This window comes from Dermochelys coriacea, chromosome 5, assembly GCF_009764565.3.
Source record: "Dermochelys coriacea isolate rDerCor1 chromosome 5, rDerCor1.pri.v4, whole genome shotgun sequence".
NCBI lineage: Eukaryota > Metazoa > Chordata > Testudines > Dermochelyidae > Dermochelys > Dermochelys coriacea.
The window spans coordinates 43,401,364-43,424,024 of record NC_050072.1 but is presented as its reverse complement, the minus strand read 5'-3'; the positions used below and the strand labels follow the sequence as shown (position 1 = coordinate 43,424,024).

General features: G+C 45.2%; 1 protein-coding gene and 1 long non-coding RNA gene across 6 annotated transcripts in view; one reads left to right on the top strand and one right to left on the bottom strand.

Moving 5' to 3' along the window:
- Positions 1-6,128, bottom strand: part of MAST4 (microtubule associated serine/threonine kinase family member 4) — a 467,048-nt gene extending 460,920 nt beyond the window's left edge. For 3 of the 5 annotated variants that reach the window (XM_038401943.2, XM_043514212.1, XM_038401944.2), the window contains exon 1: positions 5,256-6,128. In XM_038401943.2, coding sequence (XP_038257871.1) covers positions 5,256-5,549 — 294 coding nt within the window. In that variant the 5' untranslated portion in view covers positions 5,550-6,128. The remainder of the gene's footprint in view (positions 1-5,255) is intronic. The other 2 variants (XM_043514211.1, XM_038401942.2) reach the window with 2 other exon arrangements.
- LOC122460138 lies at positions 1,780-22,432 on the top strand. The gene is made up of 4 exons (XR_006281235.1): positions 1,780-2,295; positions 4,236-4,240; positions 16,485-16,494; positions 22,422-22,432. It is a non-coding gene; the product is annotated as an uncharacterized LOC122460138 (long non-coding RNA).
- Positions 22,433-22,661: the final 229 nt, after the last annotated feature.

Genomic DNA, 22,661 nt, shown 5'->3' with positions numbered 1-22,661 from the left:
TCTACACATAAACCACTACAGCAACACAGCTGCAACGCTTCAGTGTAGGCATTCATTAGCGTGACGGGAGGGATTCTCCCATAGCTGTAGTTAATCCACCTCCCTGAGAGGTGCTAGCTAGGTCATTGGAAGAATTCTTCCATCAACTTAGCACTGTCAACACCAGGGGTTAGTTCTGCTTCATTACACTGCTCCAGGGTGTAGATTTTTCACACCCCTCAGCAACATAGCTGAGTCCACTGAACTTTTTAGTGTAAACATGGCCTAAGTCAAATGCTATAGTATAGAGCATGTGGATTAATGAACAGAGGAGTGGGTCTTCAGGTGAACAGTAAGCAGTAGCAGCAGATAGAGCTGTTTCTTAGTACAGTAGTTTTTCTTCTGTGTCCTTAATTACACAGAACAAGGGACTTAAGATACAGGAATCATGCCAACTGGGGGAGGGAGGGGGTGCGGCAAGCCGTTTCCTAAGAATATATTTAATTGAGCAAAAGCAACTCTAAGAAGTCAGTTTAAGTTTTCAGTAGAAAACCAGTCATTTGGGGGTTTTAATAACCTTGAAAATAGAACTCAAATCAGACTGATATCTGAATACCAAGTCTCAGTTACAAATACTTTTTTTTACTTTATAAAGGTAATTTACCAATTTTCTCAATTTATCATGGTCGCAAGGACTGGGTTTGCATATTTGGGAGAAGGTGGCTTTTTCGGAAGCTTTTTTAACCATTTTAGCCAAATTATAATAAACAGCTATTCTTACTGTGAAGTAGTGCACTCCTGCTGGAAGGCTGCTACAGCACTCTGACAAGCAGAAGTGTTCCAGTTATCCAGGTGATTCAGGAACTCATAGTAGAATCAATAGTAATTAGCTTCAAATTCAATGATGATCTCACATTATTTGTAAACTCAACCTCCAGCAGTTCAGTCAAAGTCTGAGAATTGATTCGCCTATAAACTACATGGCTTCTTTCTTGTTGAAAGATAGACAAGTATTCAGAAACAAAATGATACACTCATCACTGATGTTTGGTACCATTTGTATTTATAGTTTTTGTTAAATTTATTAACTATGATCCCCTGCTGCAAGCCACTTTCTGGCAGAGAGAAGAGCTGGTGCACAAGGAGATGGAGAGGCATGGTGAAAAAGAAAATGGGGCAAGCACTGCCTCTTTGCCATTCATTCCTTTCCCTTCAACCCCACAGAAGCTATGGAATCGTTCTCCCTCTCTCTGGCCCAATGACTATTCAAGAGTTTTAAACAATGTGGAACAGATTCAGTAGGACAGCCTGAGACACACCCAACCCAGGTTACTGGGCAGCTTGGTAGTTTGGGCACTCACCTGAGAAGGGAAAAACTTAAGTTCAAGTCCCTGCTCCAATTGCTACTTAATTATTCATATGTCATTGAACAGTTTCAAGAGGGTTTGAGAGAACATTCTGTAGCCCACTAGTTAGGGTATTCACCTGAAACACTGGAAACTCAAGTCCAAACCCTTGCTCCACATTGGGCAGATGGGGAATTCAACCCAGGTTGCCTACAGCCCAAGAAAGCCTCCTAACCACTGGGCTAAAAGTTATAAGGAGAGCGGCACCATCTCCTCTTCCAGCTATTTTAGCCTTTCATTTCCTTTGCTTTTTTTTTTTTTTTAAAAATGCCCCAAAACTAATGAATGTTTCATTTAAATCTGAAATGTATTTTTAAGTCAACTTTGATTTGCTGCAATTTTTTGCAATTTTACAGTTTGGGGTCAACTGAACACAATTTTTTATTTTGGCACATAACTGCCAAGCTACCAAAAATCAGTTATTGACCCAGTTCTACTCACAAGCAGCAGGGAATATAAATCACTAGATACAACAGAATTTAAAAGTTCTTTAAAAAAAATTAAAGTTCAAGTTATGGTTATAAAGATAACTTTACAAAAGTGTGAACTGAGGCAGCACTGTCTTCTTGGGACTGCTGACAGCTATCCTACCTCTCCTGCTGCTCAAGTACTTCCTTTCCCTGAAGCTTAGTTTGAGGAGGAGGAAGAGAGAAGAAATCTAACCTTCCTACCAATACAAAAGAAGCGCACACACCGTGCAGTCAAGTTCCAGAGGGCTATCACTGGTGCATCTTTGGCTGAAATAATGGCCAAGAGAAATCAGAAGCCTTAAGTGCGAAAGGCCCAGCAGGAACAAGCCATTAGGGCTGCCAAAGAAGCCAAGAAGGCTAAGCAGGCAACCAAGAAGTCGACACCCTCTACAACTAAGGCTCCCACAAAGGCTACACCTAAACAAAAGATAATGAAGCCAGTGAAAGTTTCTGCTTCTTGCGTTGGTGGAAAGCACTAACTTGTCAAACACTAGTTGGTTGCATTAAACAAACATCTGACTGACTTTCAACAAAAAAAAAAAAAAAAAAAAAAAAAAAAAAAAAAAGGCACTACTTCTGCACCTCATTGGCATCCTTCTCCTCCTAACCGGAAGGAAGTCCAGTAAGCTTTTCAAACTTTGACTGTATTTAAAAGTAACAAAAATAAAACTAATGGGACAAGACCAACCAGCATGACTTCCCCAACTATGCAAGCTGTAATGAACATCCAGCTTTTTGAAAAGCTTCAAGCAAGCATGCAAGTTTGTTTCAGAACTCCCCTGTATTCTCCACTTGTGGGTCCCTACATAGAAAATGAAGTCTTAACACGCCGCTTTAAGTGTTTCTTCACTTTGAAATTCAACCATTAGGTGCAGCCTTTGGGGGACCCTTTGTTGTAGAGGGTGTAGAATTCTTGGTTACCTGCTTAGCCTTCTTGGCTTCTTTGGCAGCCCTAATGGCTTTTTCCTGTTGGGCTTTTCAAATCAGCGATTCTGCTGACTACATGGGTTAGCAAATGCAAAAGGAGAGCAGAACCAAACAGCAAAGCGACCTGGCATGAACAGTGCTACATGGCTGCTAGCAGCCAGAGGAGATAAAATCTTACACATGCAAAAAAGAAAATAGCCTGCGGATGAATTGGCTTTAATACAGAGGGAGTGGGTGTTCAAACATGTTCTCTGTGGCTATTGCTCCACTTTGTTTATCTTCCCTAGTATTATTTAGGTAAGACCGGAGTTTCCAGAAGGGCAGTCACGCATTTTCCACTGAATTTCAATGGAAGTTTTGTGCCTAATTCTCTTAGGGCTTGCTAACATTGTATTAACAGTGCCAAACAGTATTAGCTGAAGATTTTAACTGGAGTGTTGCCCTTAACCAATTCTCAACCACACAAAAAATCTCTAACTTGAGTTAAGTAGTGGATTAAACCTGAGCTCCTTAGGGGTTATGGGTTGAAGTTCAAGTACTGCTCATACCTCAGCTAGTAATGCAGTGGGGACTCAGCTACTCTGCAGCTCAAATGTTATTTCACAGTGTGCCTGCTCTAACTTCAGTCAGAGGATGCTGTGAAGGCCAAAAGTATAACAGGGTTCAAAAAAGAACTAGGTATGTTCATGGAGAATAGGTCCACAGTGGCTATTGGTCAAGATGGTCAGGGTCCAGGGACTTGAGGCTATGCTCTGGGATATTTCTACACTGCAGTTAGACACGGTTGGCCTGCGGTTGGCCTGTTCAGCTGGCTCGGGATCGGGATCGCAGGGCTTGAGCTATGGGGCTTTTTAATAGCAGCACAGAGGTTCAGGACTCAGGTTTCAGCCCAAGCTCTGGGACTCTCTCACCTCGCAGGGTCCTAGAGCGTGGGCTCCAGCCCAAGCCCAAACATCTACACTTAATTCAACAGCCTCTCAGCCCAAGTCAGCTAGCACAGGCCAGCTGCGAGTGTCTAATTGTAGTGCACAAATACCCTGAACCTCCATCTGCCAGAAGCTGGAACTGGACAACAGGGGATGGATCACTTGACAATTGTTCTGTTCTTTCCCTCTCAGGCATCTGGAACAAGCCACTGTCGGAAGACAGGATACTGGGTCTGATGGACTGTTGATCGGACCAGTCTTATGCTCTTGTGAGTTAGGCTACCTCAACAGGAGTGAACCTGAGCATAGCTAACTCAAGCTAACATGGCAGCGAAGATAAACCCTTAGCCTCCCCTGTCAATCCCAGCCATAGCCACAGGAAGATGTAGGATGAAGTCAGAGAGGCGAGCTGTAGCTCACGAAAGCTTATGCTCAAATAAATTTGTTAGTCTCTAAGGTGCCACAAGTCCTCCTTTTCTTTTTGCAAATACAGACTAACACGGCTGTTACTCTGAAACCTGTCAGAGAGAAGGTAACTTGCATCAGGATGTTGTGGACAAATTCTTAACAAAAGAAGTTTGTGAGCCACCAGGCTGAGAGAGAACACAGATCGCCCCGTGACAGCATATAAAACCATATGATTCCAAACTAGGTATTATGAAGTTTTATGGAACCAGAGCATGCCAATACATTTAAAAACTATACAATTACACCATAGAGGTATAATCCCTACCATGAAAACAGTCCAAATGCCTTTAAAATAATTAGAAAGTAGGCTACAAATCAATTTTTAAAAACCCCATGTGTATACATATATCATGCAACAGATCTGTCTTCACAAAGCCACAACATAATCCACAAAGATATGGCATTAGCTCTTCCAGGCAGATTAGTGTCATTTAAGGGCTAACCCATAATTTCCAGTTGACATTGAGGAGTTCATTTAATAGCAGCGTTATAAGAGGAAAAGATCGTATTGGATTGTTGGGGGGGGGGGGGCGGGAGAAAGAGAATCAGGAAGTTTTTCCCTTTTTAAAAAACAAACATTTCGCAAAAAGGAGCAAACGAGAATCCCACGTGGAACAAGTGAACTGTGGAAGGAACCCTGTGGACAACGTGCTAAGGAAAGGTTTGCTAGTGAAGCCCTGTCCTGTCTCAGCCCCAGCTCTCCTTTCAGAGGAAGACAGGAGCAGAGAAGCAAGTTCAACGCCCGGCATCCATCAAAACATGCTGCGCACACACACACGCGCCTCCCCCAAGGGGTTTCCATCATACACAGGGTTTTTACAGTTTGGTTCAAAGGCGCTCAGCACCCCCGCTATACAAACTGCTCCCGCATCTCTGCTGCCAACTCACCCAGGGATGCCGCGCAGCACCCGGGATCCTGCCGGGAAATCCCCGCAGGAGCAGAGGGCGCTTTTCACCTCAGGGCGACACCCCGCCCGCTGCCCCCCGCCCCCCGCCGCCCCCCCCACGCCCGGCTCAGGAGCCAGCCACGGCCCCCAACCCCTGCACCTGGCCGGGCCCCTTCCCCGGCCGAACCGCACCTCCTCCTCCTGTTCCTCCAGCGAGGCGTCGCTCTCCGGCCGAAGCTGCTGCCCCCCACCTGGGCTCGCCGCCTCCTCGCTGGGCGGCCACCGCCCGGCTTCCTCCCGCTCCGCCCCGCGGGGAGCCGCCGCCGCCGCCGCCGCCCGCCGCCCCGCGTCCGAGCAGCCGCCGGGGCGGTCCCGGGCCAAGCCGGCGTCCCCCTCTTCCGACAGAGTTGAGGAGCCGGAGCAGGACGAGACGATCCCGCCGCCGCCCCGCAGCCGCTCGGGAGCGGCGGAAACTTTCTCCCCCATCGCCGCGGGCAACCAGGAGCCGCCGCCGGGGGGAACCAGCTCAACCCCGCCGGGAAGCAGCCGCCCCCGGGGCACCGCGCGCCGTCCGGGGCAGCAGCGGCTACATGGCGCTTTGGCTGAGACACCCGGGGAGTCCCGGCCCCCCGCCGCTGGCGCGTAGGACCGAGCTGAGCTCCGCTCCCGGGCAGCCGGAGACGCGCCGAGCCTGCCGCCGCTCCCGCGAACCTGCCTCCGGGCCAGGGGAAGGGGGAGACGGGCAGCCCGCGGAGCCAATGGTAAGGACGGCGGTGGGTGGGCCCTGCGAGGCTGATTCCCGGGCCCAGAGCCCAACGTGAGCGGCAGGTAAGGGGGGGCAGAGAGGAGAGGGGGAAAGGAGGGAGCGAGGAGGGCGAAGAGCCAGTTAAAGAAGGAGGAAAGAGGGGCGGGAGAGCCAGAAGGTCCGTCTCCTTGCACCTCCGCGCGGGATGCAACGTATCTGAAGACAGCAAGTCCTTTCAAACCATCGTGCCGCCCCTGGGGCTCATTTGTGAACCCGGGCTGGGATCTTATCGAAGGGACGCTGTCAAGTAGCCTATTTATAAACGGTCCAAGTACAATTTCTTAAGTGATCACTCTCCTTACAGAGTGTATGATAAACCCATTGTTTCATGTTCTCTGTGTGTGTATATCAATCTCCCCTCTGTTTTTTCCACCAAATGCATCCGATGAAGTGAGCTGTAGCTCACGAAAGCTTATGCTCTAATCAATTTGTGAGTCTCTAAGGTGCCACGGGGACTCCTTTTCTTTTTGCGAATACAGACTAACACGGCTGCTACTCTGAAACCTTTCTGATGGAAAGTTAGCGTTCTAGGGTTTATTTTAAATCCTTTCAAAATCCCTCGCGGTTGAAGGGCCTTTTTGGCGAGACTCAAACATTCTCAGGCCCGTTCCTACAGGTCTCCTAGTATCGTTATTGCATTAATTATTTGTGTGGAGGTGAGAGGTCTGGGTCCCAATCAATCCCTGTACCATTTTTTTAGCCATCTCCGTGCACAGGACTGCATACTGCCCCTTGGGTTTCAGCCTTGTTGATACTGGGGCCACCTGCAGACTCCTGCGCTGGAGCTGCGCCAGTGTCCTGCAGAAATGGGGCCTCACACTTCCTTGCAGCATCTTGCAAGGGCACCCACTTTCAGCTAGAACCCTGAAATTCACTACGTACAAAGCAAACAGACAAAATAATAGAGAAAAGAAATTCTTTAATTTCAGAGTAGTAAGTATGACTTGTAGCAATAATATGTACAAATAATTCCCATGGAAATATGATTTTTCAGGTGGATTGTTGCCCTTTAAAACGATCAAATTAGCCACCAACAGTTTGTTGTGATTGGAATGCCAATTCAATACCATTTAAGAAGTTGCTGATAGCAATTTTATGGCAAAGTACACTATGGTGCTCATCATGCATGTAACATTCACTAACTTTAAGAAACTTTGGGCCAGATTTTTAAAGGTCTGATGCCTAAAGGTGCTGCGTATAGGTGCTTAGTGGGATTTTCAAAAGCACCTAAACTGTTTAATTCCCAGGAGTTAGGCATCTAGGCACTTTTGAAAATCCCACTAGATTCCTATCTGCATCTTTTGGTGCCTAAGTACCAGGTCTTTTGTCAATTTTTTAAATATATTTTCTTTCTGTTTATAAAGTATACATTTCTATACTAAACCATCTATAATAACAATATGGATCCAATTCTATGATCAGATCATCATAGGTGGACTCCTGTGCCCATTCAGAGTTGCATTTATTTCAACAGGGATCTGCATAGGCTCAGAAACCCACCACATAGGTCCAATTGCAAGATCAGAGCCATACAGTGCTCAATTTTTGCCACGGCGCCTCTAGGCTTGGCAGTTCATAGCCTGGCACCTCTGGGTTTGCTACATCAGTTATGAATTAAGCACTGGAGCCATATTTAGCATTCCTGTACCATCTACCATTGGAGGCTCTCAACAAATAGTATATATTGAGCAGAAACTTATTACAGTAGGAAACTTGAGCAGAGCCCAAACTCACACAGTAAGTAGATTATGAAGTTAGGAATTCCTGATTCCCAATCCTGTACTTTACCATAAGACCCATCCTTTCCCTCAAATACTACAGGTGGTGAGATGAGTTGAGCCATTTTTTCAGTATTATCCTGGACTTCATGCATTGTCAGATTAGCTAATCAACAAAGAAAAAAATCAATACTTTAAAAGTCTTGATCCCAAGCTCCTTTTCCTCTCCTGCTTCAAGTCCCCCAAAGCTTAAACCTACCTTGAGCTACTGAGATTTGAATAGAGCTAAAACTCTGGATGCTTAACAAATGGAGTTTGCAGAACAGGCCCTAAGAAAATGCATCCAAGACGATGAAGAGACAATAAGCATTATACCTCAACAATGTATTTTTAACAGAAATACATCTCCCATTAGAATCACAGTTAAACACAGTCTAGAACTGCAGTGTCACCCCAGGATGCTGTTTGGTATATTTTCAGGTGTGGACATTTAGAACAGTGGTTTTCAAACTTTTTTTTCTGGCTACCCAGTTGAAGAAAATTGTTGATGCCCGTGACCCAACAGAGCTGGGGATGAGAGGTTTGGGGTGTGGGAGGGGCTCAGGGCTGAGGCAGAGGTTTGGGGTGAGGGCTGCGGGGTGGGGCTGGGAATGAGGGGCTCTGGGTGGGGGGGGTCAGGGCTGTGGCAGGGGGTTAGGGTACAGGAGGGGGTCTGGGCTGTGGGTGCAGGCTCTGGGGTGAGACTGGGGATGAGGGGTTTGGTGTGCAGGAGGGGACTCAGGGTTGGGATGGGGCTCAGGGTTGGGGTAGGGGATTGGGGCACGGACTTACCTCCGGCAGCTTCCAATCAGCAGCATAGCCGGGGTTCAAAGGCAGGCTTCCCTACTGTCCTGGCACCCTGGACCGCACTGCACCTCAGAAGCAGCCAGCAGCAGGTCCTGCTCCTAGGTGGAGGCATGCAAGCAGCTCTGTGCGGCTCTCGCCTGCAGGCACTACCCCCCTCCACAGTTCCCATTGGCTAGTTCCTGGTTAATGGGAGTGCGAGGCCAGTGCTCGTCCCCCCTCCCGCACTTAGGAGCCAGACCTGCTGCTGGCCGCTTCCGGGACACAGCGCGGTGTCGGAACAGGTCGGGACTAGCCTGCCTTAGCTGGGCATCACCACTAACCGACTTTTAATGGCCCGGTCGGCGGTGCTGACCAGAGCTGCCACAACCCAGTCCCTTCCATTCCGCGACCCAGTTCTGGGTCGCAACCCACGGTTTGAAACCCGCTGTTCTAGAATGCAGAGCTGGGAATGGATTACATTAAATTGCTAGCGTTCCGTTGCTCTCTTATGACTCTACCCATAAAAACTGTGTTTTGCCTTCAGCTTAGAAAGTCATTTCTAAAGAGAGAAGCCAGTAAACATCATATCTTTTGGTTTGTATAAAAACCCAGACTCCAGTTGTGATTTACACTCCATGAAGGTGACTGTATGCTGACTCCTTTATAGCCCTTGGTTTGTAGGACTGACAAGAACTGATACAGTTCTTGCTATAAATTAGAGCAGCCCCAAGACAGTTGTAAGATATGCCTAGCTGCCCATAGCATCCAGGAGCAATCATGGCAGCCAGTAATAGCTGAAACATAGAGGTGTGTCATAAATATAAAGGAAAGGGTATACAGTGTGTATACAGTGCTATAAAATCCCTCCTGGCCAGAGGCAAAATCCATTCACCTGTAAAGGGTTAAGAAGCTAAGGTAACCCCACTGGCACCTGGCCCAGAATGGCCAATGAGGGGACAAGATTCTTTCAAATCTGGAGGGGGGGGAACAAAGGGTTTGGTCTGGCTGTGTGATGCTTTTGCCAGGAACAGATCAGGAATGCAAGCTTACAACTCCTGTAAAGTTAGTAAGTAATCTAACTAGAAAATGTGTTAGATTTTCTTTTGTTTAATGGCTTGTAAAATAAGCTGTGGAATAAGGAGGGAATGTGTATTCCTGTTTTTGTGTCTTTTTGTAACTCAAGGTTTTGTCTAGAGGGATTCTCTGTTTTGAATCTGATTACCCTGTAAGGTATTTACCATCCTGATTTTACAGAGGTGATTCTTTTACCTTTTCTTTAATTAAAATTCTTCTTTTAAGAACCTGATTGATTTTTCATTGTTCTTAAGATCCAAGGGTTTGGGTCTGTGTTCACCTATACCAATCGGTGAGGATTCTTAGCAAGCCTTCCCCAGGAAAGGGGGTGTAGGGCTTGGGGGGGTATTTTGGGGGAAGAAGTCTCCAAGTGGTCCCTTTCTCTGGTCTTTGTTTAAAACGCTTGGTGGTGGCAGAAATCTGTTCAAGGACAAGGCAAAGCTTATACCTTGGGGAATTTTTTAACCTAAACTGGTAAGAATAAGCTTAGGGGAATCTTTCATGCACGTCACCACATCTGTACCCTAGAGTTCAGAGTGGGGAAGGAACCTTGGCAAGGTGCTTCAGCTATGTCCACTATTTCCCAGCCACATCTCCAATCGTGGGGTGAGAAAGGATGGTGACATAGAGCTGGACTGCAGTGCAGACTGTTCACCACCAAGGCATTCTCTGACACCACGAAGATTCCCAGGTACACTGTTCAGCTAGTTTTCCAGGTACTGGAATGGCACAAAGTATCCAGGTTGGGGGACAGAACCAGAGTGAAGGAAGAACTCACCTATTTTCTCTCAAAAGCATCTAGATCACTACAATGATACTCTATGTTTATTATTTAGATTTTCTACAATACAGACCCCATAGGTAGCTGGGTGGAAGCCAAAATATACCCTTTGGAATGAATGCAATGGCCAAAACAATAAAAATAATCAAGAAAGTGTTGGAATTTAGCTTCTGGTTTGAGCCTTCCATATAATGGCAAAGCATCTTAGAGTAATGTATTTTACAGCAGTGCTCACCCTACTCAGCAGAAAGACATAGGTGATTATTATATTACTAGCATTGATTTGTATTACTGTAGGGCGAAGTGTTCCTAATGAGAATCAGAGCCCCACTAGGCTAGACACTGCTCAGAGACGAAGTAAAAGATGGTTCTTGCCACAAAGAGCTTGCCAATTATGAAAGACAAGATTCAAGAAGTGGGTGCAGTGAACCAGCTGGAGAACAAAGAAAACACTAATAAGAACATGTGAATAGTTAGGTGGTTTCACATCTGCTAAATCTAAAAAATATATAATTAGGATACAAATAAATAAACAAATAAGATATATACCAAGTTTTTATTGACAATCTACCTAGCTGTTATTGGTTGGCAAATGCTCACAATAGAAGTGGGGCTAGAGGAGGGATTTGAAGGAAGGCTGGGTACTGGATTTACAGACAAGTTTGGGGTGTGTGTGCCAGACATGAGGGACACAACTGAAGAAAGCATGGCTGCTTTTGGGAGAAGTGGAAAAACAGCAAGTGGAGGCTGGCATCATAGATGGAGTAGAAGGGGTGAAAGGAACAACATAAGAAGATACACAAGCCGATAAGCAGGGAGGGGGCAAGTTGTGATGGGCCTTAACAGTAAGGATCAGGTTTTATTCATTGTGTTGAAGAGAGTGGAGGCTCAGTGAAGAGACTCAAAGAAGGGAGTGACATGGTAAAAATGACAGGCAAAGAAAATGAACTTATCAGCAGTGTTTTGAATGGACCAGAGCAGGACTAGGTTGGTGTCAAAAAAGGAAAGGAAAAGGTTACAAAAGTCAAGAAGGGAAATGAGAGGGGTGTATCAGAGAGTTTTGGCGTGACAGGCTGCTAACCTAAGCTCTAGCTTTTATGGGCCAAACTCCAAAGGTCTGTTGTCTATAACACTTATTGCAGCATATTTATAGCACTGTAATTTTCAAAGTGCTGCCCTTTTACAGTTAGGTGACGTTTTGTCAAATTTTTCTTCTGTAGCATAGAATTGGTTTCTTACACTTTAATAGAGCACATGTATGCAAAGGTCCACTTTTGCAAAAAGCAACTTTTAAATTTTGTTTTGAAAGTTGGTTTGGTACCTAAGAAAGGTGCTGGTCTGACCGCTCTGGCAAATGAAACCCTCTGTGCATAAAACAATTACAGTCCCTTGCTGTATTGTCAACGTGCATCAGTCCTGACCTGGAAGAATCATTTTTATGGATGAATAAATCTCTGTGCCTTTTCAGTTCTTGCCCTCCCTTTGAGACTGCCAGCAATATTGCCAATTAATGCCAATCCTGATACCAAATTGTAATCTGAATAGTCCCTTCCATTTTTTATTCTGTAACAGTTGCACTGGTGGTGTATAAATGTTTCATTACTGAGCTTCTTCTGTAAGAGAGGATTCATGCAAGCCACTTCAATTTCTGCTTTACCTCTGGAAGAAATTTCTCTACTTGAAGATAAATGGAAAGTGCTAGCAATAAGTAGGGCAATGGAAATGTGCAAATTCTGAATATCTTTCACAGATATTACTGTATGCTTTGCAATCTAACTTTCATTTAAAAAGTATAGTGTCTAGCCCTTCTGGTTTCAAAATATTGCTTTCACTTGTAAATCTTTCACTGATGCCTTTTGTTGGACGTGTTTCCACCAGAAATGAAGCAATGTCAACGTTCAGTTCCCCCTGGCTTTCTCTCAACCACGATTGAAGAGAGTTTGGTCAATGGCGTGGACAGAAAAGCTACATTCAACACCCAATGCAGAAGAATGGGACAATTGCTTTCCTTGTCTAGCAATAACCAAATTGTGTTTGTGGAATCTGGTTTCATTAAGAAACAAACAAACAAGAATAAGGTAACAAAGACCAGCTCAAATCTTCTCCCCACAATTAGCTGCCCCTAAATTTCCTCCATCTGGATTACTCAGCCCACATCCTAGATCCTTTCTCCCTCAAAAATCCACTTCTTTTTTATAACCAGATGAGGTAATGAGTTTCCTGCCTCAGTGAGTCACCATAACCAATTAAATCTTACCCAAGAGATACCCTAAAAAGGTGTGTTTTCAGCAAATGTTGCCAACCTTTATACAGGGGGGTCAAGGAATGAAGCTATTTTTGACTGGATGTGAAGTACAGCTCATTTTTAGTAAATAGGGCCTTTGAGACGGCTGGCATATAGACTGAAACATGGGCATTCTGACATGTTAATTAATTTCAGTCATCTTAATGAAGAGCATAAGAACGGCCCAACTGGGTCAGACCAAAGGTCCATTTAGCCCAGTATCCTGTCTTCCGACAGTGGCCAATGCCAGGTGCCCCTGAGTTATAACTGCTAGAATTTAAGTGTCACATGTGGAGACTATTATACAAATAGCCTAAACAAAAACACTCGAGTCCTGGAAACTATTGTAACAAAAGATGTAAAGATGTAAATGATAATAAATGGATTGAAATAGGTTGTTACCACTCCACTCCAGAGGATGGCCCAAGCAACAGAAGGCTGTCATTCAAACAGTTTGATTTTTAGTGTGGCTACAATAAACAATGTGGCCTAGTCCTTCCCTCCTCCCCCACCCCACCCGGGCTACCTTGTCTGCTATCTCATTTTTTTTTAATTCATAAAGAAAGAATGCATGGTTTCAAAACAATAGTTACTTTATTTCAAAGGGAGGAGGGTGGGAATTAAAATCAACAAAGGGGGCTGTCATAAATATAAAGGGAAGGGTAACCATCTTTCTGTATACAGTGCTATAAAATCCCTCCTTGCCAGAGGCAACATCCTGTTATCTGTGAAGGGTTAAGAAGCTCAGCTAACCTGCCTGGCACCTGACCCAAAGGACCAATAAGCGGACAAGATACTTTCAAATCTTGGGGGAAGGAAGGCTTTTTTTTGTGCTCTTTGTTTATATGGTTGTTCTCTCTTGGGACTGAGAGAAGTCAGACAGAAATCCATCTTCTCCAACCCATCCTAATGCAAATCTCCAATTTTGCAACCAGTATAGGTAAGCCAAGCAAGGCGGATTAGTTTATCTTTTGTTTTATGTGAATTTTCCCTGTGTTAAGAGGGAGGTTTATTCCTCTTTTTTCTGTAACTTTAAGGTTTTGCCCAGAGGGGGATCCTCTGTGTTTTGAATCTGAATACTCTGTAAAGTATTTTCCATCCTGATTTTACAGAGATGATTTACCTTTCTTTTTTTTTTAATAAAATCCTTCTTTTAAGAACCTGATTTTTCCATTGTTCCAAGATCCAGGGGTTTGAGTCCTTGATTATTTTGTAACAAATTGGTTAGGATATTCTTCTCAAGCCTCCCCAGGAAAGGGGGTGTGCAGGGCTTGGGGGGATATTTTGGGGGAAGATGTCTCCAAGTGGTCTCTTTCCCTGTTCTTTGTTTAAAATGCTGGTGGTAGCAGCATACTGTTCAAGGATAAGGCAAAGTTTGTACCTTGGGGAAGTTTTTAACCTAAGCTGATAAGAATAAGCTTAGAGGGTCTTTCATGCGGGTACAGATGTGGGGAAGTTGCATCAAGGAGAAACACACACAACTGTCATGAAACTGGTTTTCAAAGCCTCTCTGATGCTCAGGGCACCTTGCTGTGCTCTTCTAATTGCCCTGGTGTCTGGCTGCTCAAAATTGGATGCCAGGTGATTTGCCTCAACCTCCCACCCCACCATAAACGTTTCCCCCTTACTCTCACAGATATTATGAGCACACAGCAAGCAGTAATAACAATGTGAATGTTGGTTGTGCTGAGGTCTGACCTAGTCAGCAAAGAGCACCAGTGAGCTTTTAAACATCCCAAGGCACATTCTACCACCATTCTGTACTTGCTCAGCCTATAGTTGAATTGCTCCTTACTACTGTCCAGATTGCCTGTGTAAGGCTTCATGAGCTGTGGGAGCAAGGTGTAGGCTGGGTCCCCAAGGATAACTATTGCCATTTCAACATCCCTGACGGTAATTTTCTGGTCTGGGAAGTAAGTCCCTTCTTGCAGCTGCTCGAACAGCCTGGAGTTCCTAAATATGCTAGCGTCATGCACCATTCCCAGCCATCCCATGTTGATGTCGATGAAACGTCCCTTGTGAACCACCAATACTTGCAGCAGCATTGAGAACAACCCCTTGCGGTGTATGTACTGGTTGGCAAGGTGGTCCGGTGCCAAGATGGGGATATGCATTCCGTCTATCGCCCCGCCACAGTTAGGAAACTGCAGCAAATTGAGCAAAGCCATACAGTATGACCTGCATATTTCCCAGAGTCACTACCCTTGATAACAGAACGTCAATGACTGCATTGGCTACTTGGATCACAGCAGCCCCCAGAGTAGACTTGCCCATGCCAAATTGATTCCCGACTGACTGGTAGCAGTCAGGCGTTGCAAGCTTCCATAGAGCTATCACCACTCACTTCTCAACTGCTAGGGCAGTTCTCATCTTGGTATTCCTGCGCTTCATGGTGGGGGAAAGCAACTCACAGAGTTCCAGGAAAGTGGCTTTACCCATGCGAAAGTTTCACAACCACTGGCAATCATCCCATACCTGCAACACTATATGGTCCCACCAGTCTGTGCTTGTTTGCTGGGCCAAGAATCAGCGTTCCACTGTATCAGCCAGCCCCACTGCCACCATGATGTCCCACAGCCACATTGCCCATTGCCCATTGCCACAGCCTGTGCTTTCAGAATGTCTGTGTCCATGTCCTCATCAAAATCCTCCTCATGCTGGCATCTCTTAGCCCGGTTCTGCGTATACTCCAGGATAATGCGCGAGGTGTTTACAATGCTCACAACAGCAGTAGTGACTGTGAGCTGAGCGGGCTCCATGCTTGCCATGGTATGGCATTTGCAGGAGAGCAGAGTTGCAGCGGAAGTGGTGGATGATGACAGTTAGCTGTCGTACAGCACCCAGGAGGACCAGAACGGATCCCCTGAGCTCATTGCTGGAGAGCAGGAGAGCAGAGTTGCAGCGGAAGCAGTGTATGATAATGGTTAGCAGTCCTACTGCACCGTCTGCTGACAGCAGCACCCAGGACACAACAGCAGCGGTGACGGTGAGCTGAGCTGAGCGGGATCCATGCTTGCCGTGGTATGGCATCTGCATGGAAAAAAGGTGCAAAATGATTGTCTGATGTTGCTTTCATGGAGGGAAGGGTGACTGACGACATGTATCCTAAACCACCCACAACAATATTTTTGCCCCATCAGGCATTGGGAGCTTAACCCAGAATTCCAATGGGTGGCAGAGATTGTGGGATAGCTACCCACAGTGACCACTCCGTAAGTCGATGCTATCCATGGTAGTGAGGGACTTACTGGGCTTAGTGTGGACATACGCAATCAAGTGTATAAAATCGATTTCTAAAAATCGACTTCTATAAGATCGACCTAATTTTGTAGTGGAGACATACCCTCTGTTTTCCAAGCAGTTGTGTTTCTTTTCAGTAAATGAATTTTCTTTTATATAAATGGATTTTTTGGCTTTGAAAACATTCTTTATCATTGCATTAAGTAAAAGACACCATAGCCCAGGAAAGCAACAGGCACTGCAAGTCAGTGTAGCAAACACAGATTCCTACTAACATTGGAACCACTGCACTTCACTTCTAAGCAGGACACCAAACATTACTGGTGGCTTTCAGCCTAAAATTGCTCCCTCAAGGCATCCCTAATCCTTGCAGTGCCATGCTGGGCCCCTCTAATAGCCCTGCTCTCTGGCTGTTCAAATTCAGCCTCCAGATGTTGAACTTTTGAGGTCCATGCCTGAGTGAATCTTTCACCCTTCCCTTCACAAATGTTATGGAGGGTACAGCATGCGGATATAACCATGGAGATGTTGTCATCGGCCAGGTCCAGCTTCCCAGGCAGACAGTGCCAGCAGCCCTTTAAATGGCTAAAAGCACACTCCACAGTCATTCTGCACCAAATCAACCTGTTGTTGATCTGCTCCTTGCTGCTGTCAAGGCTCCCTGTGTAGGGTTTCATGAGCCACGGCATTAAAGGGTAAGCAGGGTCTGTAAGGATCACACTAGGTATTTCAACTTCCCATACGGTGATTTTCTGGTCTGGGAAGAAAGTCCCAACTTGCAGGTTTCTGATCAGGCCTGTATTCTGAAAGATGCGTGCATCATGCACCTTTCCAGGCCAGCCTGCATTAATGTCAATGAAACACCCATGGTGATCCACAAGCACCTGGAGAACCATAGAGAAATACCCCTTCTGATTAACGTACTCGGAGGCTTGGTGGGCTGGTGCCAGAATTGGAATATGCGTCCTATCTATCACCCCTCCGCAGTTAGGGAAACCCAATTGTGCAAAGCCAGCCACAATGTCATGCACGTTACCCAGAGTCACGGTTCTTCTGAGCAGGATGCGATTAATGGCCCTGCAAACTTGCATCAACACGATTCCAACGGTCAACTTTCCCACTCCAAACTGGTTAGCGACTGATCAGTAGCTGTCTGGAGTGGCCAGCTTCCAGATTACAAGAGCCACCCACTTCTCCATCAGCAGGGCAGCTCTCAATCTCATGTCCTGTGCCGCAGGGTGGGGACGAGCTCAACACACAGTCCCATGAAAGTGGCTTTTCTCATCCAAAAGTTCTGCAGCCACTGTTCGTCATCCCAGACTTGCATGACAATGTGATCCCACTCAGTGCTTGTTTCCTGAGCCCAAAAGTAGTGTTCCACTGTGGGGAGCATGTCCATGAATGCCACAAGCAATCTCATGTCATATGCGTTATGCGAGTCGACATCATCGTCGGACTCCTCACTGTCAGTTTGTAGCTTAAGGAGTAACTCGACTGCCATTCATGACGTGCTTGTGAGACCCATCAGCATATTCCTCAGCACTTCGGGATCCATTCCCGCAGACCAAAAGGGAAGCCAGAAAGCACAGTACAAAAAACATTGAAAAATGGCGCCAATGTGGACGGAAGCGCTGAGATGCGAAGCGATGCATCACGGGGCATTGGGACAGGACCCAGAATGCGCCGCCTCCTCCCCGTTCCCACAAGCCACAGTGCCAGAATGGGAAGAGGTGCTCTGTGGGATAGCTGTCCATAATGCACCGCTCCCAATGCCGCTGCAAGTGCCGCAAATGTGGCCACGCCATTGGGTGTGCAGCTGACAGTGTGAACACACTGCAGCGCTTTCCCTACTGCGCTCTCCAAGGCTGGTTTAACTCACAGCGCTCTACATCTGCAAGTATAGCCATTAATTGCTTTAGTACAGCTCTCCATTTGTATGTGTTTGCTGAAAAAAACTGAGCTGTTTGTTTGTTTGTTTGTTTGTTTGGCCAAGAATATTTCATGAGGAAGTCCAAACATGCTGGCTTTTTCAACTTCTATTTCATAATTGTGCTCTCCTGATTGTCAGCAGCAGACTAGGATAGTTAAACTTAAACAGAAATACTGCAAAGTGGAATGAGGCTGATTACTGTGAGCTAAAATTGACAATTTCTATATTCTTAGACACAAACACACATTTGCCAATAAGTCCTTGTCATTGTTTCAGTACTATTTTTACCAGTAATTGCCAGTTTAAACTGAAAGGCCTTATTAGTAGGGATGTAGGGAATCTCAAATTCATCCAAACACTGAACACATGAAGTCTAAGGGCAGAATTGAGCCTCATTTTGAGGTTCAAAATTAGAAGTGCTGGTCAAACTTTACAAACCTAGGCACATAAAGAAAGACTTCTAAATCCATATTAAGGCTCCTTAATGACCACTTTCAGGTCCTGGGAAAATCAGGTCTCTTTCATTTAGGAACCTAACTTTAGACAACCAGGTCTGAAAACTTTGGCCATTGCTCATCAAGGCTGTCCATAAAAAAGATGAAGTATAACTGACAGCCTCACTGTCAGACAGACAGTTTGATATAGTGGGGACAAGGCCAAAATGCTATACATAGAAAAGGAAGCATAACTCGCTATTCTCCAACAGAACAATGGATAAGACTCAAAAAAAAGTTGATAAAAAAATCAAGAGGGAATATGAAATGATGTGGGATTAATTTTTATGGGCTTGCAATTTTCTATAATTAGTTTAATAATTCAGCATTCTGATGTCAATGACATAGCAGACTTGGGCCTAAGCATATATGTGCTGTTCTCTCTTTCTTCACTTCCAGACTAATCTTTCTCTCACTGTCTCTTTCTGTGTTTAAGTCCCCTCTCTTTATTTACGATCTCATGCCTTGGCTCACTTTTCTGCTATTCTGTTCTCTCTAGCCGTGTGTGCACCAGACAAAAACAGCTGGAACATCTTGTCCTTGAAATGCTCGAACAATGCTTTATACTTGCCCACACAGAAGCATAATATATGATGTGAAAGACAGTCTGGTGTAATGGGTAGGGTGCTGCACTGGGAATCAAGAGACCTGGGCCACCCCATACCACTGACTTGCTGTGTTATTTTGGGCATAGACCCATTGACAGCAATTCCAGGACCCAGGGCAGACCAGGCAATAGGCTCCCATGTAGGCATAAGCCGTGCCTGCACGGATGCGGTCCGCCTGACATTTGGGTCATGCTGCTCCTGCGCTGGGTGGTGCCCAACAAGCTGCTGCCTGCACTGCTGGGTGCACTCTTCCGGCACAGCCAGGGCTTCCACATGCCTTCCCGGTAGGGTTGCCAATTGTCTAATCGTGCAAACCCAAAGACCCTTGTCCGCCCCCTGCCCTAAGGTCCAACCCTGTCCTGCCCCTTCTCTGAAGCTCCGGCCCTGCTCACTCCATCCCCACTCCCTCCATTGCTCACTCTCCCCTACCCTCACTCACTTTCAGCAGGCTGGGGCAGGGGATTGGGGTGGGGCAGGGGGTGCGGGCTCTGGGAGGGAGTTTGGGAGTGAGGGATCAGGATCTGGAAGGGAGTTTGGGTGCAGGAGGGTGTGAGGGATCAGGCTGTAGGAGAGAGTTTGGGTGTGGGAGGGGGTGTGGGCTCTAGGCTGGGGTAGCGGGTTGGGGTGCAGGAGGGAGACAGGGGGTTGGCACTTACCTTGGGTGGCTCCCAAAAGCAACTGGCACACCCCTCTGGCAGTAAGAAAAGGAGTACTTTGGCACCTTAGAAACTAACAAATTTATTTGAGCATAAGTTTTCGTGAGCTACAGCTCACATCATTGGATGCAATCAGTGGAAAGTGACAGTGACTCCTAGGCAGGGGGCCAAGGGGTCTCCGCGTGCCACTGCCTGCAGGCACTACCCCTGCAGCTCCCGGCCAATGGGAGCTGTGGAATCAGCGCTCAGGGCAGGGGTAGCGTGTGGAGACCCTCTCCACAGGGTCACAGGGACGTGCCGGCCGCTGGGGCCCTGATATTGGTTGGGATCTCTAGGCACTATTGTAATGCAAATAATTAATTGCATTAAAAAAAACTGTTAGAAGAACATAAGAACAGCCAAGCTGGGTCAGCCCATTGATCCATCTAGCCAGTATCCTGTCTCCTGACAGTGGCTAATGCCAAGTGTTTCAGAGGGAATAAACAGAATGGGGCAATTATCAAGTGATCCCCCTGTCATCCACTCCTAGCTTCTGGCAGTCAGAAATTAGCAACACCCAGAGCATGGGTTTGCATCCCTGACCTTCTTGGCTAATAGCCATCAATGGACCTATCCTCCATGAACTTAGCTAATTCTTTTTTTAACCCAGTTATACTTTTGGCCTTCACAATATCCCCTGGCAATGAGTTCCACAGGTTGACTGTGCAGTGTGTGAAGAAGTACTTCCTTTTGTTTGTTTTAAACCTTCTGCCTATTAATTTCATTGGGTGACTCCTGGGGTAAATAACACTTCTTTATTCACTTTCTCCACACCATTCATGATTATATACATCTATTATATCCTCCTTTAGTTGTCTCTTTTCCAAGATGAAAAGTCCCAGTCTTTATAATCTCTCCTCATATGAAAGTTGTTTCATACCTTTATCATTTTTGTTGCCTTTCTAATATATCTTTTTTAAGATGGAGCAACCAGAACTGTATGCAGCAGGATTCAATGTGTGGGCGTACATGGATTTATATGGAGGCAATATGATATATTCTATCTTATTATCTATCCCTTTCTTAATGATTCCCAACATTCTGTTTGCTTTTTTGACTGCCGCTGCACCTTAAGTGGATGTTTTCAGAAAACTATCCACAATGATTCCAAGATCTCTTTCTTGAGTGGTCAAAGCTAATTTAGACCCCATCATTTTATATCTTTAGTTGAGATTATGTTTTCTAATGTGCATTACTTTGCATTTATCAACATTGAATTTCATCCGTCATTTTGTTGCCCAGTCATGCAGTTTTGTGAGATCCCTTTGTAACTTCTTACAGTCTGCTTTGGACTTAACTATTTTGAGTAATTTTGTATCATCAGCAAATTTTGCCACTTTCCTGTTTACCCTTTCTTCCAGATCAGTTATGAATATATTGAATAGCACTGGTTCCAGGACAGATATGTGGGGGACACTGTAATTTACCTCTCTCCATTCTGAAAACTGACTATTTATTCCTATCCTTTGTTTTCTGTCTTTTAACCAATTACTGATCCATGAGAGGACCTTCCCTCTTACCGCATGACTGCTCACTTTGCTTAAGAGCCTTTGGTGAGGGACCTTGTCAAAGGCTTTCTGAAACTCCAAGTACACTATATCCACTGAATCCCCCTTGTCCACATGATTGCTAACCCCTTCAAAGAATTCTAATATATTGGTGAGGCATGATTTCCCTTTACAAAAACTGCATTGAATCTTCCAACAAATCAGGTTCATTTATGTGTTTGGTAATTTTGTTCTTTACTATAGTTTCAGCCAATTTGTCTGGTACTGATGCTAGGATCACCTCTGGATCCTTTTAAAAAAGTTGATGTCACATTAGGTATCCTCTAGACATCTGGTACAGAAGGTGATTTAAATAATGGGTTACATACTACAGTTAGTAGTTCTATAATTTCATTTTATTGGAAAGTGATGAACTGTTTGTGCTGAAACTTTCCAAAACAATTCAGTCTGAGGTAAGCATGAAAGATTTCAGACTCAACAGAAAATATTTGGCAAATTACAAGAAGTTTAAAATAGGGTCTTACAATGGAAAGTGTCAGGGAACCTTATTTATTATAGGCATGGGTGCCAGCTCTGCCTATAATAATAAATAACAGGGTTTTTTTACAATGTTGGTTGCTATGTTTGGGACAATGTATTCAGTTTAGTCACAGCTCAACCAGTGCAATCTACAGCTGTTTCTTTCCAGACCTAACAGAAAGCTACAAGCAGAGCAGCTGTACACACACAATAACAATTACAGACAGAGACAACAACCAATCATTAATAACTTTGCTTTATTACAGCCTATTTTCTTCTAAGAGAGCCTATACATGAATTTCTAAGGAGATTTAACTATGGAAAAAAATGGAATGGCTGATAAGCCATATTTGAGCCAGAGGAACAAAACAATTAAACATAAATCAAAATTTCAAATCAGAGTACATTATTGAGTCACTTGTAACTGACAAAGCCTTTTACCTTTTTTCTTCAAACTTTACATTTCTTATTCTTCAGAGGAAGCATAGCAATATCCAGGCCCAAGCTATTCTGTTATCTAAAATTATGAGGGAGGAGGAAAAGCCAACAATAGGGTTTATAATGCAATCTGCTGTGTGGAAACTGTCATCATTCCATAATACACGTGCATGTGATTGCAATTTTCACACTGTCTTGGGAGAGCCTTGAACGTTGGTTTAGAGAGAGGGGGAGAGAGAATTTAAGAGCTAGATTTTCAAAAGAACTCAGGCCCAGATCCTTAAAGGTATTTAAGCATCTAAATCCTGTTCATTTCAATGGGAGTTAGGCACCTAAAGACCTTTGAGGATCCTAAATAAAGTGGGGCCAGAGTTTTGAAAAGAGCTCAGCTTCCAGTAGCTCCAGCTGAGGACAATCTTTCTCAGTGCAGAGAGAACAGCAACCAGGAAGAGTGCTGTCAGACATACACAGAGAAAAACAAGCTAGGAAAGATACCAGTCGGTGATGCATGGCACAACATTCCATTCATAGCCGATATCTTTCCAAAAACTGAGAACAGCAGGAGCTGAGCCCTGTTGCAAATGTCACACTACATAGCAGCTAGCCCTGTATGTAATCATCACCTGCATGTAAAGGAATGGTGGGGGTCTTCTTAGCATATGTGCAATGTGCCTCAGGT